Genomic DNA, 14972 nt, shown 5'->3' with positions numbered 1-14972 from the left:
TTGGACCGGAGGGTAGGGATCAGCCCATCAAACTGGGAACACACATTTATCTCCCATATTCTGACGGCCACCATGAAAAGGACCAATTCCAGACATTACCAAAATTATCAACAAGTCTGCAGTCTGGCAAGTGCTCCATTATGAAAAAAAATAACGGCTTACTTCAACGTCACCACGAATACATCAACACATGGGGCCAGGGTTTGGTAAAATAGAAAGCACAGGGCAAAACCAGAGCCTCCATACCGAATGAGAGCCACCATCTCAGACACAAATGTCAATGTAACCTAGAGGCTATATCATTGAGCAACCATAATAGGGGGATGTGTCTTGGGCTAACCCTTATATCTTATTGATATGCAAGAATTGGGTCACCAACTGATGTAACCAATATGAAACTGAACTGCTGCAAATGTAACCCCCAACTCACTCCCCCTGCTTTGTTTCTGTACCTTAGCCCCTCTTCTCCAGCTTTTAATTTCTGCATCCCTTAAAAAATATATATATTTCATCCTTTTGCAAGCATGTATAACATTTGCACTAACATATATATATTTATTTACATCACCTTCACTTACAAGTGTCCGTGAAACTGCAGTTATGACTCTCTGCTCCTACCAATTTCATAATAGTTGCTTAGATAGTTACAGGCCACATAAAGGCCATTTGCAGGCCGCCAGTTATAGAGCCCGGCTGTAAAGAATGCACCAGATACAGTTCTAAGTACGCTGCAGTTTGCAATGATTTGTACCTGGGCATATTCGAGACTTCACTAATCTCTTATATAGTGAATATGAAGGAGATGTGGGGTTTGCAGCATTGCATCTACAAAGCGCTCTCATACTGGCCCACTGATGATTATCGTACAAAGACACGCTCTTCCTATACAGGCTCTCTTCCTATACAGGCTCTCTTCCTATACAGGCTCTCTTCCTATACAGGCTGGGTTCTTACAACTTGGCACCACATGAACCAGATCTCATTAGGCTGGGAACAGTGGCGTACAATCATCCTTCTAGGCAGCAATATCTTTATATTATGGTATATACTCCGTAAACGACATTGCTTCATCTTTAATAAGCTAAGGAGCGATGCATTGTGGAGGCCAGCGGCGGGATGTTCAATACAATGTCTTTATATTACCAGTAACAAGTTTGGTATTTTGAACCTTCTGCTACAATTAACATGCCTCGTAATGGTCAGTGTGACGGTGTCACAGGGCACTTGGTACCACTACATTCCTTAATTGCCAAACCAGGCGTAACATTTTGTGTATATTTGACAAACTGACAGTTAGAAATCCCATTTTTCTTGAAGAAAGAAATTATATTAACCCTTTACTGTAAAGACTTCCTGAACGCATTACTGGCACCTAACGAGTTAAAGACTTTCTTATTCAGATGTTAAACAATTGCAATCCCACGTAGCCCGGTCCAAAAAAAAAAAAAAAGAACATTTTGTAAACCTAACCCAATTGGCTTCCTTAGACTAAGCTAACTGTGCTAAAAGCAAAGGTTTTATTTTAGATATACCTTTTCCAGAAATCAATTATTAATCGTATTTCTTCGAGGCCTCTGAATGGAACTCTCAAGTGTTTTCTTTACCCTCACCGGAGAGCCGATAAAAAGACGGGTAAGGGGCTTTACCTATGACATTTGTTTAACACAGGGACATCAGCCAAAAGGGAGCAGCCAGAGGAAATCACACCCATCCCAAGTCTCAGCACCACGCGTACTGACTAACACGTTACAAAATACTTATAGGTGTCAGATGTGAGTAGGAAAAGGCACCAATCACACAGATGTGACCCCCTAAACATATCACTCATAAGTCCACCTTAAGAGCAGTCCTCCTAGCACCAAAGTAGAAAGAAAGAAATATAACAAATATATATGACATTGCTTTGCCCACTAAACAGATTTAGAAAATCCTGATTACGACAACAGTACCACTACTTTAAAAGCACTCAAAGATATATCAGATATAGTTTCCCAGACAGAAAGCCATCATCTCTCCTGGAGTGCCAGAGCGGCCTTGACCACAGCAGATAAGAGCGAGTACTCACCTGCCGCGTGATGTTCTGGATCAGCTTGTCCATGGTGAAGCCGATGTAGGCGTAGATGGTGAACATCTCCCGCAATGTGTCCTCGTAATGCGTGGGGTCCAGGTTCCCGATAAGGAGGTTCCGGACCATGTCCAGGAACGCTGGATAATACTCTTCTAACTCCACCTCGCCTGCGAGAGCAAAAAAAAAACCATCCACTGCGGATATTACACGGGCTACCAAGGGCCACGCAACACGCATCCAAGAAGTCACTGCGGATATTACACGGGCTGCCACGGGCCACGCAACACGCATCGAAGAAGTCACTGCGGATATTACACGGGCTGCCACGGGCCACGCAACACGCATCGAAGAAGTCACTGCGGATATTACACGGGCTGCCAAGGGCCACGCAACACGCATCCAAGAAGTCACTGTGGATATTACACGGGCTGCCACGGGCCACGCACCCAAGAAGTCACTGTGGATATTACACAGGCTGCCACGGGCCACGCATCCAAGAAGTCACTGCGGATATTACACAGGCTGCCAAGGGCCACGCAACACGCATCCAAGAAGTCACTGCGGATATTACACAGGCTGCCAAGGGCCACGCAACACGCATCCAAGAAGTCCATGCCAGATTTTAGAATGCCGGGTTTATAACCCGTGGTGTGTGGGAGGCTAAGAGGGGGATCTCCGAGAAAAAACGGGCAGGGGCTGAAATTATTATTATTATTAAAGCTGCCGAATTACATTGCAGCTTTCTATAGGCCCGAGTGGTAAAATCCATTTAATCCGCCATTTTGTTCTCCCTAGCAGGAATACTGATATTTTGGGAGGGGGTCTCTGGAGCTGTTAGTTTGTTTCAACTCCAAGGACCCCATGGCGCCCATCCTGGCACAAACAAAAGAAAGAAAGTGGGTAGATTTGAAACATAAAAGCTGTTACAGTAATAGTATTATAATGGGCGTCACAGAACCCCATGTATCCGAAAATATTTCAGTGGTTGAGCAAAGTCCAATACATTCTTAACCCTTTTGCTGCCAGGTTGGACACCCAGTAGCAAAATGGTTCTGCAGACGTTAAGGTGCTGAAACCCCACTGTGGTAAGAACAATGTCAGAGAAATTAAATAAGTGGCCTATCTTATTCCCGATTGTTTGATTGGTTTAACGGTAAAACATGAATTCCCATCAGTTTCACAGGATGCATCTTGGGATACATCCGGGAAAGCCAGGGTTAAAAGAGATCACATTGTCTATAATAAGAGTGCTTTCCTCATATCTCCAATGTGAGGCTTAGGCTGCGCTTATAGTGCTGGCGACCCAGCGGCAAAATAATTGCATTGCTGTCGTCGCGTGCTCTTATAGTAAGCGCGACGCAACGTGAGACGGATTGGTCGCGATCGCTGGAAGTAATTTCTATTTGATTTTCCAGCGACCGTCGCGTCGCCGGCACTATAAGCGTAGCCTTAGAGACGCAGTTGCAGTCTGCTGAACGCTTGCAGAGGGACTGATGGAGTGGCTATGGTGCTGGCTTTGAAGTGGAAGACCTTTTTTTACAATGCCAGAGGACATCGCCATGTGATCCCAAGTCGCCTGCACCTTTGGGAGGGAGACCCCGGCTGCCACACTGTCCCTTCTCCTGATCACTCAGCTGTTGTACTACTGTCTGGAGATCCTTAACCAATGCACTCTGGGGGGGATATTAATTACAATGCAATAGTGCCGATCAGCACACTGTCGCTCGGAAACAGGAGAGTGCAGTCAAAGAGAATGACCGTGCGATAGTGCACCGATTAAGGCGTAACCACATGTCCATAAGAATCGGGGTTATTCAGGAGCCCCACGTCACGGCCCCGGTCATGTTAGTTGCTTGCTGGCGGAAGCAATTAGAGCGGCTTTAGTAGGGGCTCACCTGCGCTTCCGCGCTCTTGCGGAAGCGCAGGTCTTAGGGGAATTTAAAATTCATCTGCTTGCCGGCGAGACAGGCCGGTCACGTGAGCGGTTCGCCCAATGAGGGCGAATCAGCTCCGTGACGTCACTGGCCCGCCCCCGGCCAGTGACGTGCCCGCCCCCTGACGGTGCGTGCGGTAAGCAACCGCAAGGCCAGGGAAAGCACCCGCTTTCCCTGAGCCTCAGCGAGCAAGCAGGGAGCATGGACTCAGCCTAATATGGCAACACTAGAAATGAACAGTGAATGCTGTGTTCATTTTCATTTGCACAAATTTACTGCATAGTTACCCGCTCCACAATGCGTCGCAAGACACCTGGTAACGAAAAGGTTAAAAACAAACAAAAAAAAATCCACGCCACAAAAAAAGTGCACACAAATAACACATGCGAGCCTAAGTGTCTTACTGGTCTGTTTGAGTCGGAGATCCATAGCTGGCCCATTTGATTTGTCCTTCCTCCCCTCACACAGCAGATTCTCCCGTTCCTTCTCCGTCCTGTACTCCAGCAGCTGCTTCTGCGCTTGCCGGTAGATCTTCAGGAGACGGGCGCAAAGCGTCTGGTGAAGCCGTAGGAAGAAGTACCAGTTGTTGTTGGTGTAGAACAGACTATACACATCCTCCATGCTCTTGGGCGGTTCGGTGCTGGCCAGCGAGGGGGGCTTGGGTTCCTGGCACTCTGCGTCCTGCTGCAGAGTTACTGTTTTCCTGCGGCGGTCCGGCAGTTCGTTGACGGAAGGGTCAGCTATACTCTCTACAGGGGCCTCCTCGGCGGAGACGCTGAGCTGGGACTGGCAGGAGAAGAACAGCTCGGGAACGAAGTGGTGTAAGATCTGACGGATGGTGTCTTTGTCTTCTTTCTGAATAGCTGGCTGCCGCTTCACGTAATAGCCGATGAGCGATGCAGCGTCTTCCAGGATCTGCCGGTCCTCGTACGTGTAGATGAGATGGGGGCTGCTGGATGTGGTCGTTCTGCCTTCTGGCTGCTGCTCCTGGTGCTGCGAATAAATTGTTATTATTAAAAGCAGCAGTCGGCTCCGACAGGTGGAAGATGCCAATACAGTAAGGGCGCTCAAAAACATGCTTGGACAGACACATATATCCCTCATATAAAAGAAAGCCATGTATAAAATAGGGTCTGAGGTTTTCCAGCCAATGCCCAACTCTGACCTGCCGTTAAACCGAGGGCTGGCTGGGAGTGTTGCGGGGCTTGGTGTAGAGAAAGTTTGGCGGGCCCCTTACCTGCTCCGGAGCCGGCATCTTCTCCTGCAGGCGTCGCCGCGTGATGTGCAAGGCCTTTTGCCAGCCCTCGCGCCATGTGATGTCACGCTGTCATGGCGACGCATCGTCACATGGTAGCGGGACGAAATGCCGGCACTTTCAGAGGCCCTGCGCTCTCCCCCGGCCACAGTTGTGGTGGTTAATTTCTGCGCCGCAGCATTAGACTGCGATTGCTGAAGAACGGTCAGGGAAGAGCGCTGGGTTTTGTAAGTGCGCAGCTGGGTGCAGTCGCACCGCCATCATGGCGGCCCCCATACGCTTACGCTCAACCTAAGGCCGTCTCATTTTCCCACCTTTTACCTCTTCAGACCTCTCCCTTCTTTAAACTCGCTCACTAATCTCTCGCTACCGATGGAACGCTCTTCCACTCAATATCCATCAAGCACCTTCACTTTCCACATCCAAAGCCCAACTGAAAATCCACCTCTTAAAACAAATATTTAATTAATTTATTTACGCCTCTACAAGAGACAAAAAACAAGAAACACGTTGATCAACTAGTGTCCAAAATTATAAGCAGTGTAAACACTAATTGTGTGTTCAGTGGGTGCAATGTGTGATGAGATATGATATCAAGACAAATTGGTGGGCAAAGATATGTCCGCCGAAAGAAAATCACTTATGCACACCAGTACATAAAATATAACTTATAATATATATTCAAACTGGAACCAAAATAAAAAAAGATGAGTACTTAGATAATCAGTTATTAGAGAGACACAGGTCCAATAATATTTGCTGAATTAGTGTTATAAACCTTAGTATCCTAGTAAAATGCACTGTATGAGGACAATAATCGTAACTGCCAGTTAACTATATAATTCACTGAATTGCAGTAAGAGGTGTTGATATAATACACTTGACTACTGAGTGAAGCATGGAATGGAGGAACTTGCAGTATATGAAGCTTGATAGGAGTATCGTAGCATTAGTATATGGCATCCAGGAGCTGCCACTATGTTACAATATATATCACCTGTACATCTGATATACTCCTTATTTACATGTATTTCATTATACTGATATGGTTGGCTAGCTATTATTGATGGCACCATACCTATATAGAGCTTTATGATTGATCAATTTGCAGCGGATATACCATCTTACCGGATATGCACCATTCCTGATGCCTCTATTCTATGCTTCACTCAAGTAGTCAAGTGTATTACAGGCATAACCCAGTTTAAGGACACTCACGAGTAAGGACATATCGCCCAATAGGCAAACGGCAGCTCACGCATGCGCCTGTCAGCACGTCCTGAACAGCAATACCGGCTCCCTACCTGTACCGAAGCTGTGTGCAAGCGGGGAGACTATAGAGCCTGTTACACATGCGTTATTTACATTAGTTCTGCATGTATATTACGATTCCAGTACAGTACATGCATCGATAAGTGGGGAAAAGGTAGTGCTTCACTTTAACTACATTTTCGCTTTACATACATGCTCCGGTCCCATTGCGTACGTTAATGTGGGGTATGGCTGTATATCAACACCTCTTCAATTCAGTGATTATATAGGTAACTGGCAGTTACAATTATTGCCCTCATACAGTGCATTTTATTAGGAGACTAAGGTTGAAATCTAACGTTAATTCAGCAAATATTATTGGACCTTTGTCTTTCTAATAATTGTTACGTATTATCCAAGTACTCATTTTATTTTGGTATATATACACATAATTATATAATTTTTTTTTAAGTTATATTTTATGTAGTGGTGTGCAGAAGTGATTTTCTTTCTTTTGCCCTCAACAACAGACTCCAGATTACCTTCAGCACCTCGACTGCACTTCTAATAATCCACATTTACTCCTACTGCATCTGCAAGCCTCCCAAGATACCACTTGGATTGCAAGCTCTTGGTGTCCGGGTCTCCTTTTGCCTTGTGTTGTCATTTACCTGCTGCTCTTATCCCCATTGTTTGTCATTTATTCACCTTGGATTGTAATTGTGTAAAGCGCTGGGCGAGCTGTAGCGCTACATACATAAAGTTACACACACACACAAATTGGGCAGACTAGATGAGCCAAGTGGTTCTACTCCGCCATCAATTTCTAGGTTTCTTAATCGCCATAAAAGAAAAATACTCGTCTGTTCTTTTTGCTGCTGTCCTTAGCATCCCTGTAGTTGAATTTCGGATATCTGATGCTAAAGACTTAACCTCCCTGGTAGGTTTAAACGGTGACTGCCATTCACATTAGGACAGGAGTCTGCCGCAGTAACAGCAAACAATAAAACCAGCAACGCATTGCTTTGCAGTAAAGGGGTTAAAACCCCTTTGGCGACCTCTCACCTCGTCGTACACGCTCTCGATTTCGTTGAGCAGGCTCTTGGAGCGCAGTGCCTTGGTGTCGTTCTGTTTGAAGTTCACAGCCTGGTGGTCCAGCGATTTGAGGTATGCCCTCTCGTACTGCTCCCGCCACGTCTTGTTAAAACCCTGCTGGGCTTCCCGCCACTCCTCCTCTTTGGCTTTCAACCTGCAGAAACACACGGTCATAAAAAGGTCCAGTTCTCCCAATGTGACCTGCTTCGAAAGTGACCTCTGTGACTCTCTTTAAAAGCAGATTAATTAATCTTACTGTTTATGTTTTCCTAGTTGTTTGACAGTATTTTTTTTTTGTTTCAAATTTTTATTGTTTTTTGAAAGAATGACATCTTATAACAAGTTTTAACGAACAACTGTGACAACATCAAACTTTACAGCAAAATTCAATAATAAACATTACATTACATCGTACATTGCATTTTGTTGTCTTCATTTCTTACATATTTAGTTTTTGAACGTTGTATTTTACAGAACTTTTCTTATTTTATTTTTTTTTACCACATATTGGGGAAGCAGCCGCTTCCAGTCATTTCTCTCTTAGAGAGATTCAAGAATAGTAGAGAGCAAAGTAATGTTTGATAGTATTTTAATGTCGATTTAAAAAGGCCCAAAGCCTGCAGTAGAGTGTTCACATGGCAACTACTGCTACTTATTCGCACTCCACCGGGCAGCGCCGAGCTGTTTCCCATACAAAGGCTTGCTTTTGGAAAAAAGAGAGTCCTTATCTTCTGAGATAAAGTTCCTTGAAGTCTAATAATATCAAAGTGAGAGGGAATAAGCAGCCATATTGATTTAGGTTTGGGGCCTATTGTAGGTCTAAAACCGTTAAACTCAAATCAGTGAGAAGGGAAAAAGATAGAGAGGTGAAAGAAGACATCCTACTATACAGCATGGGGGAAGAAATCTTCAATTATTTTAAATATTGAAGGTGGAACTGTTAATTTAATAAATGCCAAGCGTTAGCCCTGACAGGCAAGACACATTGCGGTGTGGAATTTCCTGGTCAACCCTCAAACCTAACCTGGAGAGGTACATCTATACATCTCTCTCTATATTCATATAGCCAACATCAAACATTTCTTTAATCAGGGGAAAGGAAGACTCGTACTGAGCCAACAAGGTGTTACTGCAGACACCCAAGTAATATTGGTGTTAAAGCAGCAGCTGATTCCCAATAAAAACCTTTAAAAATCAACAATGAATTCAGAGATCAATGCATTCTGACAAACACTACTCCCCCTTCAGAAGTGCCTAATCTATGCAATTCGTAATTACATTTACAAAGAAAAACGTTTTTTTACCCACCATAACTTATATATTGTGTGGTTGAAGCCTATTCCAGCTTCACATCGTAAAGACCGCGTAAAACAGCCTTGTACTGACGAGACCGAACAGGTCGAAACAGCTGTGCAATGCGGAAGGCATACCGCTTATGGGGTCCATGTTATTATGAATAAAAAGCAAAAAAGTGCCAGTGTGTGCTCATTTGCATGTCATTACCCAGAACCCCTGGCTGCAGTGGAACAACTGTATGCTGCGGGAATTGGGTAAGACAGGGCTGCAGACCCATGTTAGACGTGTGAATGTGCTCACAAGTAATATTTTAACTTGCTGTACAGAAAAATAAAAGAAGCAAATTGGTTGATTTTAGCACCACCCCTGGGAAACCAAAAGGGTTTTTGGTTGGCTAGGTAGAATTACAACTTTAAAGATAAATACATTAGAACACAAAGTGTCCCTTTAAGCCCTTTTCTGCCAGAGAGGCCTGCATTGGTGAGCTTACAGAGTCCAATTTGCAGGTCTGAGCTTGGGGAGAAGTCGCATTGAGCCACCTTTTTGTATCCGAACCCCAGACACGCACCTTTTTAATACTACGGGCACAGCAGTCAATGGGTTCTTCTTGAGGCTTTCTATAATGTCGGGAGCTTTATCACCATATATTCGGTAGATGGCGCGTCGCTGGATCACCTCTGAGGTCCCCCCCAAGCAATCGTCCAGCCGGAATTTCTCCTGGTCCTCAGGGGACATGCGGGACAACTTTTTTTGCACGCTCTCCAGAACACGGATGGTCGCCAGGTTGGTCTCCAATACGACGTCCAGCTATGAAGGAGACAGGTAATGAACGGGCTGTGACGCCAGGCAGGGGGGTACTTGGCAAGGAGTCACAGACAGCAAGGCACTTGGGTGACAGAAGGGCACCAAGGAACACACACGTGCAAGAAACGGAACACAAAGACGATTGATGCGCAAGATTCTTTAGAAAAGAAGGAGCCCCCTTCAGAACGATTCAACTGAAGGGACGTGTCACACTAAGGCGCCTATTGCATATCCACCGAAGCACCCAATCAGACTGTTCTTGGCCCAAATTCCCGATTTAAATCAATGGGCGATTTCAGACAAAAAAAAAAAATCGTTAGCTTTCGCGGATATTGGTCCCTAAGCCTGTTCCGACCAAACGGTGACTCATGGCCTGCAAATTTACATCTGGGGGAAATAAAGTGACAGGAGCAAGAGAGGTCCTACAGATATAGCAGGATTCACCGTTACGTATGGTGGGATACGATGGGCTATTCTGCCATTGGAGCCTACGGAAAGTCTGTGATACTCTGCATTATAACATGATATGCTATCTGAGGAAACAGTGCCACGCTACAACACGCTAACAGCAGAGGGACAAGAAACAGGCAGAAGAGACCTCTGACCAAATTACCTGTTTCACAACAGTGACAGACAGAAGGGACCTAGAACGTATACAGCTTGTCTGTCCTGTTATGTTCAGACACAGCAGCTAAGACCACAATCCATCCTTCCCATTACAGGGTGATCGACAAGAGTGAACATAGTATATACACCCATCACTCAGCATGGTGATCGTAAAACACTAAACATGACTCCTACATTACCCAATTGTTCTAAAGTATGGTCTACTTGGCCTTGGAATGTGATACACGCCTCCACTTTCTTTGGCCGTCTTCAGCATTTAATACAGTTCCGGAATGAAATGTTGCTGAGTATTTCACAAAAGGTGGGGTTTATAAAATGCCACGTATTCATGAAGAAACCCATCTTACCTCGAACCGCTCATCTTCACAGCGGTGGAGCTGCTCCTCGTAGGGGGTCTTTTTGGAGCTGACAAAAGTGGAATCCTCAGACCAGGCGGGGAAAGACACCCAGGTGTCATTTAGCACCTACAGAAGACGATGAAAGGGAGACACTTTTTTTTTTTTAGCGTTTAAGACTTGTTTTTTTTGTTTAGGTATAACATGGGAAGGATGTTAATCAAGGGAGAAATCTGATTGCCATAATTTGGAGTCAGGAAGGAATTTATTTCCCCCCTTATGAGATATCATTGGATGATATGTCACTGGGGGGTTTTGTCTGCCTTCCTCTGGATCAATATAAATACAAATATAGAATAAAGTATCATTCGTCTAAATTTAACATAGGTTGAACTTGATAGACGCATGTCTTATTTTTCAACCTCATCTACTGTGTAATGTAACAATGTAACTATGTGACATTCTACGATTTCCTCCAGTTGTATTTAGAAATCAAGTATTTCAAAATCACACATCTTTTATGAATTGGTTGAAAAAAAAATAAGGGCAAAAAAAAAGGTAGCAAATGTTCAAATCGTATCTTAAAGAATTATGGTAGAAAGTAAATTATGTCCATGACCAAAATCTAAACCGTAGTTGTGTGTGCACGAGCATATATTACATACAGCTCAGGGGAATAGCGGGATTTCAGAGGCCGCAGAACGCACCTCCTTGCAAACCGTGGTCCTACCGCTGCATTTCGGCTGCTGATAGGTTTTGGGAAGAGCGCGGTAGCTGGAACCGATGCGCTTGCACGAGGCGTAGTCTATCTCCCGCCCGATGCCCTCGTTAGACCGGTCGTTTGTTACCGGGGAGGCGAACGAGAGCTCCTTCACTCCCAGGAAGGACTTGAACTGCGCAAAGAGTTCTGGGAACTTCCTGCACAACGAGAGGGAGAAGATATACAATGGGAAGAGGAGCACGTGACACACACCAGTCACAGGCCTTTGCATCATGTGAAAACATCTTCCCTGTGCTGGAGTCAAATGAATGGGACTGCAATCTTCCCTAAGCCAGGGAAGACTGCTTCACAGCCTATTAAGTGCCAGACAGAAAGATTAAAACTTTCCCGTTTACTGTGAAAAGAAATAAATGCGTTTTTATGTTTACGGTGAAACTGTAATCTCATCAGATACGTCACGTGCTACACATTTATCTGCAGCTAATAAGGGCATCGGAAGTATTTTAAACAAACAAGATAAAGGTCCTGGTTCATTTGCCTGAACGGTTTAAATCAAGGGGAAAGGAGGCTTTTCACTTACCCCAAAAATGGTGTGACCAATTGCAGGAGCTCGGAGCCTGAGACCAGCTCTTGGTTGAAGAGAGCGATGCAGCGAAGGAAGTTCTCATACACTTCCTGGCTCTTCAGCACACGTCGAACCTTAAAGCAAAACGCACAAGCCTCGTCAGGGGAGCCAGATTAACCCTTTGGCTGCCATGGCTTAATCAACTGGCAATGTGTTTCAGGCTCCTCTGGTGCTGGGGTGGTACAGTTCTGAACAAAGAGTCTTTAGGCCACAAACATTGACATGCATGCGCTTTAGAAGTATGATCAGGAGCAGAACTACAAATCCCAGGATCCCATGCTGCTAAACAAAAACCTTTTTTTTTTGTAAGAGAACCCAGTAGACAGCGATTTAAAGCAGCAAAATCTCTCCCCCCCCGGGAATCTCCATCTTCAGCTCACGAACATTTAGTGCTTAAAATGTATACATTTCTTAATCTCCAGCCTCTCAGGTTATTATGGTAACCTTTAGCCTGATCTAGGCTCTGGGAAATCCAATTTGAACATCCCGGAAGCGCCATATTTCAAACACTTACATCCAGAACGGAGCATCAGGTTTTCAAAATAAAACCAGTTTTAGAAAGGCCAAGAAGAGATCTGATCGCAGACTGAGGCTTTAATATTTGCAGTAGGACAGCTCTTGGGAAATTGCCTTACAGTATATGCAAGGGCAAAAGTTAAAACGACTAGCGCTCATCCCTTTACATCCAGCGAGCCTGCAACCCATATAGAACCCATATATAACCAACCAAATATCAACCCCTAAATTCTATTGCACACACTGCATAAAACAAATGTAATCAGTTACCCTTTTATATTCTGTGGTTATGGGCAAACGTTGGTAAACCTGCCCACCTCACCAGCGCGACTGCTACTAGATCAGGGGCAGAGTGCCGAGACTGAAGATCGAGGAGTTCGAAGATCAGTAACTTGAAACTTGCGGTCTTCCTTAACACCAAATAATATGTTTTCCTCATCAAGAGAGCGGATACTGATATTCAAAACCAGGGTTCAGCCACTTCAAAGTCAGTGACCGCTGACCTCCTCCACATAGGAACTGACCTTGTCGAAGAAGGAAAACTCCTGCAGGGTCCCATACTTTGCCACGCCGGCCACCGACTGGCCTTTGGACCCTCGCAACTTCATCTTCTTCTGTGAAGCAGAGAAGGGCTGTTTAGGATAGGAGTGCTCAACTTCAGTCCTCAAGCTCCCACCAACAGGTCAGGTTTTCAGGCTATTCCAGCTTCAGCATAGGTGGCTCAGAGGCTCAGTCAAAGACTGTGCCACCTGTGTGGAAGCAGGAACCGATTGAGCCAGCTCTGCTAAAGCTGGGATATCCTGAAAACCTGACCTGTTGGGGAGGGGGGGGGGGGGAGGTGAGATACTTGAGAACTGGGGTTGAATGTCCCTGGTTTAGTAGATGATGGCCTGCGGGTGCAGGTGAAACACTATCTGAACGCTCGTTACCTTGGAGGGACAAGACATCGAGCGAAGCAGGAGGGACCTGGAGCGCTTCCGGCTGTGTTCCAGGTTCCTTTCGTACTCCATTTTCCTGGGGCCGCTGAGGTCGCACGCTCCGTTTCCAGTGAACTTAAACAGAGAAACATTGGGAAATCGGTCACTGAGCAAACACAGCGTAAAACCGCCTTCTCTGCAGTGCAGCGTATACACAACAGGCTGCATTATATTTGGGCCATAGTATTTGATAAACAGCCAGGGAACTACTTTTGTTTATTTACAAAATTAAGCAGGATTTAAATCAAATCAATGCCTTCCTCTACCCTTACCCCACCCTGTCCATTTCAGAGAAAGATTGGAGGGAGGGGGGAGATGGGAGGGAGGAAGGAGATGGGAGGGTGGGAGGAGATGGGAGGGAGGGAGGAGGGAGGAAGGGGGGAGATGGGAGGGAGGAAGGGGGAGATGGGAGGGAGGAAGGGGGAGATGGGAGGGAGGAAGGGGGGAAATGGGAGGGAGATAGATGGGAGGGAGGGAGGGGGGAGATAGATGGGAGGGAGGGGGGAGATAGATGGGAGGGAGGGGGGAGATAGATGGGAGGGAGGGGGGAGATAGATGGGAGGGAGGGGGGAGATAGATGGGAGGGAGGGGGGAGATAGATGGGAGGGAGGGGGGAGATAGATGGGAGGGAGGGGGGAGATAGATGGGAGGGAGGGGGGAGATAGATGGGAGGGAGGGGGGAGATAGATGGGAGGGAGAGGGGAGATAGATGGGAGGGAGGGGGGAGATAGATGGGAGGGAGGGGGGAGATGGGAGGGAGCTTTAAATGTACAAACTCTTGTTGAACACAGTGTTATCGCACAGAAGGGAGCTGCCAGAGGAAAATCAAACTGCTCCCAAGTCTCAGCGCATCGTGTTTTCAAACTAACTTTAACAAATTATTGTAAAATGCTTATGTCTGATTTTGATAAAGCATCAATTGCCCAGATGTGACCTGTTAAACAGATCACTGCTATTATTACACTTTGGTCTTAGGTGGGGGTAACCCTTTAATTGGGCTTGACAGTTCAGAAGTGTGGGATATGGTCTGAAAATAACAAATGGTTGCAGCGTTAAATCAGAGTACATTTTAGTCTAGATTGTGTGTTTTGGGCTTTCACCCCCCACCCCCCCCTTTCTTCCAGAAATAAATTTACTGTTCAACTTCCAGGAATCACTGTATACTCTCATACCAATGATCGCTTCGCCTCCGGGAGGAACTGTCCGAATTCGGAGAGGAGGTCCTCCTGCCCCCGGAACAGGTTGGCCACTTCGGTGAATACCTCTTCCTCCGACATCCCGCGGAAGGGGCGGCCTTTTGGGTTCAGCTGATCCTTCTATAACAGGGGGGGGGAAAGAACGGGAAGAAATATACTAAAAAGTTATAGAAATAGATCAGATGGATATATAATATATACATACATACACAAGAAATAACTTTCTACACATTTACCAAAAAGTATTTATATGCATATATACAGTGGTTGAC

General features: G+C 45.5%; 1 protein-coding gene across 4 annotated transcripts in view; it reads right to left on the bottom strand.

The window, feature by feature from the left end:
- The window catches only part of SIN3B (SIN3 transcription regulator family member B), a 44509-nt gene that overhangs the window by 14266 nt on the left and 15271 nt on the right, over window positions 1-14972 (bottom strand). Inside the window, exons 6-15 of one of the 4 annotated variants that reach the window (XM_075611218.1) lie at window positions 14677-14820; window positions 13457-13579; window positions 13052-13141; window positions 11967-12085; window positions 11373-11583; window positions 10678-10794; window positions 9468-9706; window positions 7574-7757; window positions 4407-4995; window positions 2066-2262 (exon numbers count right to left, since the gene is read on the bottom strand). In XM_075611218.1, the coding sequence (XP_075467333.1) occupies window positions 2066-2262; window positions 4407-4995; window positions 7574-7757; window positions 9468-9706; window positions 10678-10794; window positions 11373-11583; window positions 11967-12085; window positions 13052-13141; window positions 13457-13579; window positions 14677-14820 (2013 nt within the window). The remainder of the gene's footprint in view (window positions 1-2065; window positions 2263-4406; window positions 4996-7573; window positions 7758-9467; window positions 9707-10677; window positions 10795-11372; window positions 11584-11966; window positions 12086-13051; window positions 13142-13456; window positions 13580-14676; window positions 14821-14972) is intronic. The other 3 variants (XM_075611219.1, XM_075611220.1, XM_075611221.1) reach the window with 3 other exon arrangements.

This window comes from Ascaphus truei, chromosome 8, assembly GCF_040206685.1.
Source record: "Ascaphus truei isolate aAscTru1 chromosome 8, aAscTru1.hap1, whole genome shotgun sequence".
Taxonomy (NCBI): Eukaryota; Metazoa; Chordata; class Amphibia; order Anura; family Ascaphidae; genus Ascaphus; species Ascaphus truei.
The sequence above is the reverse complement of the archived record's forward strand: the minus strand, read 5'-3'. Positions and strand labels throughout refer to the sequence as shown.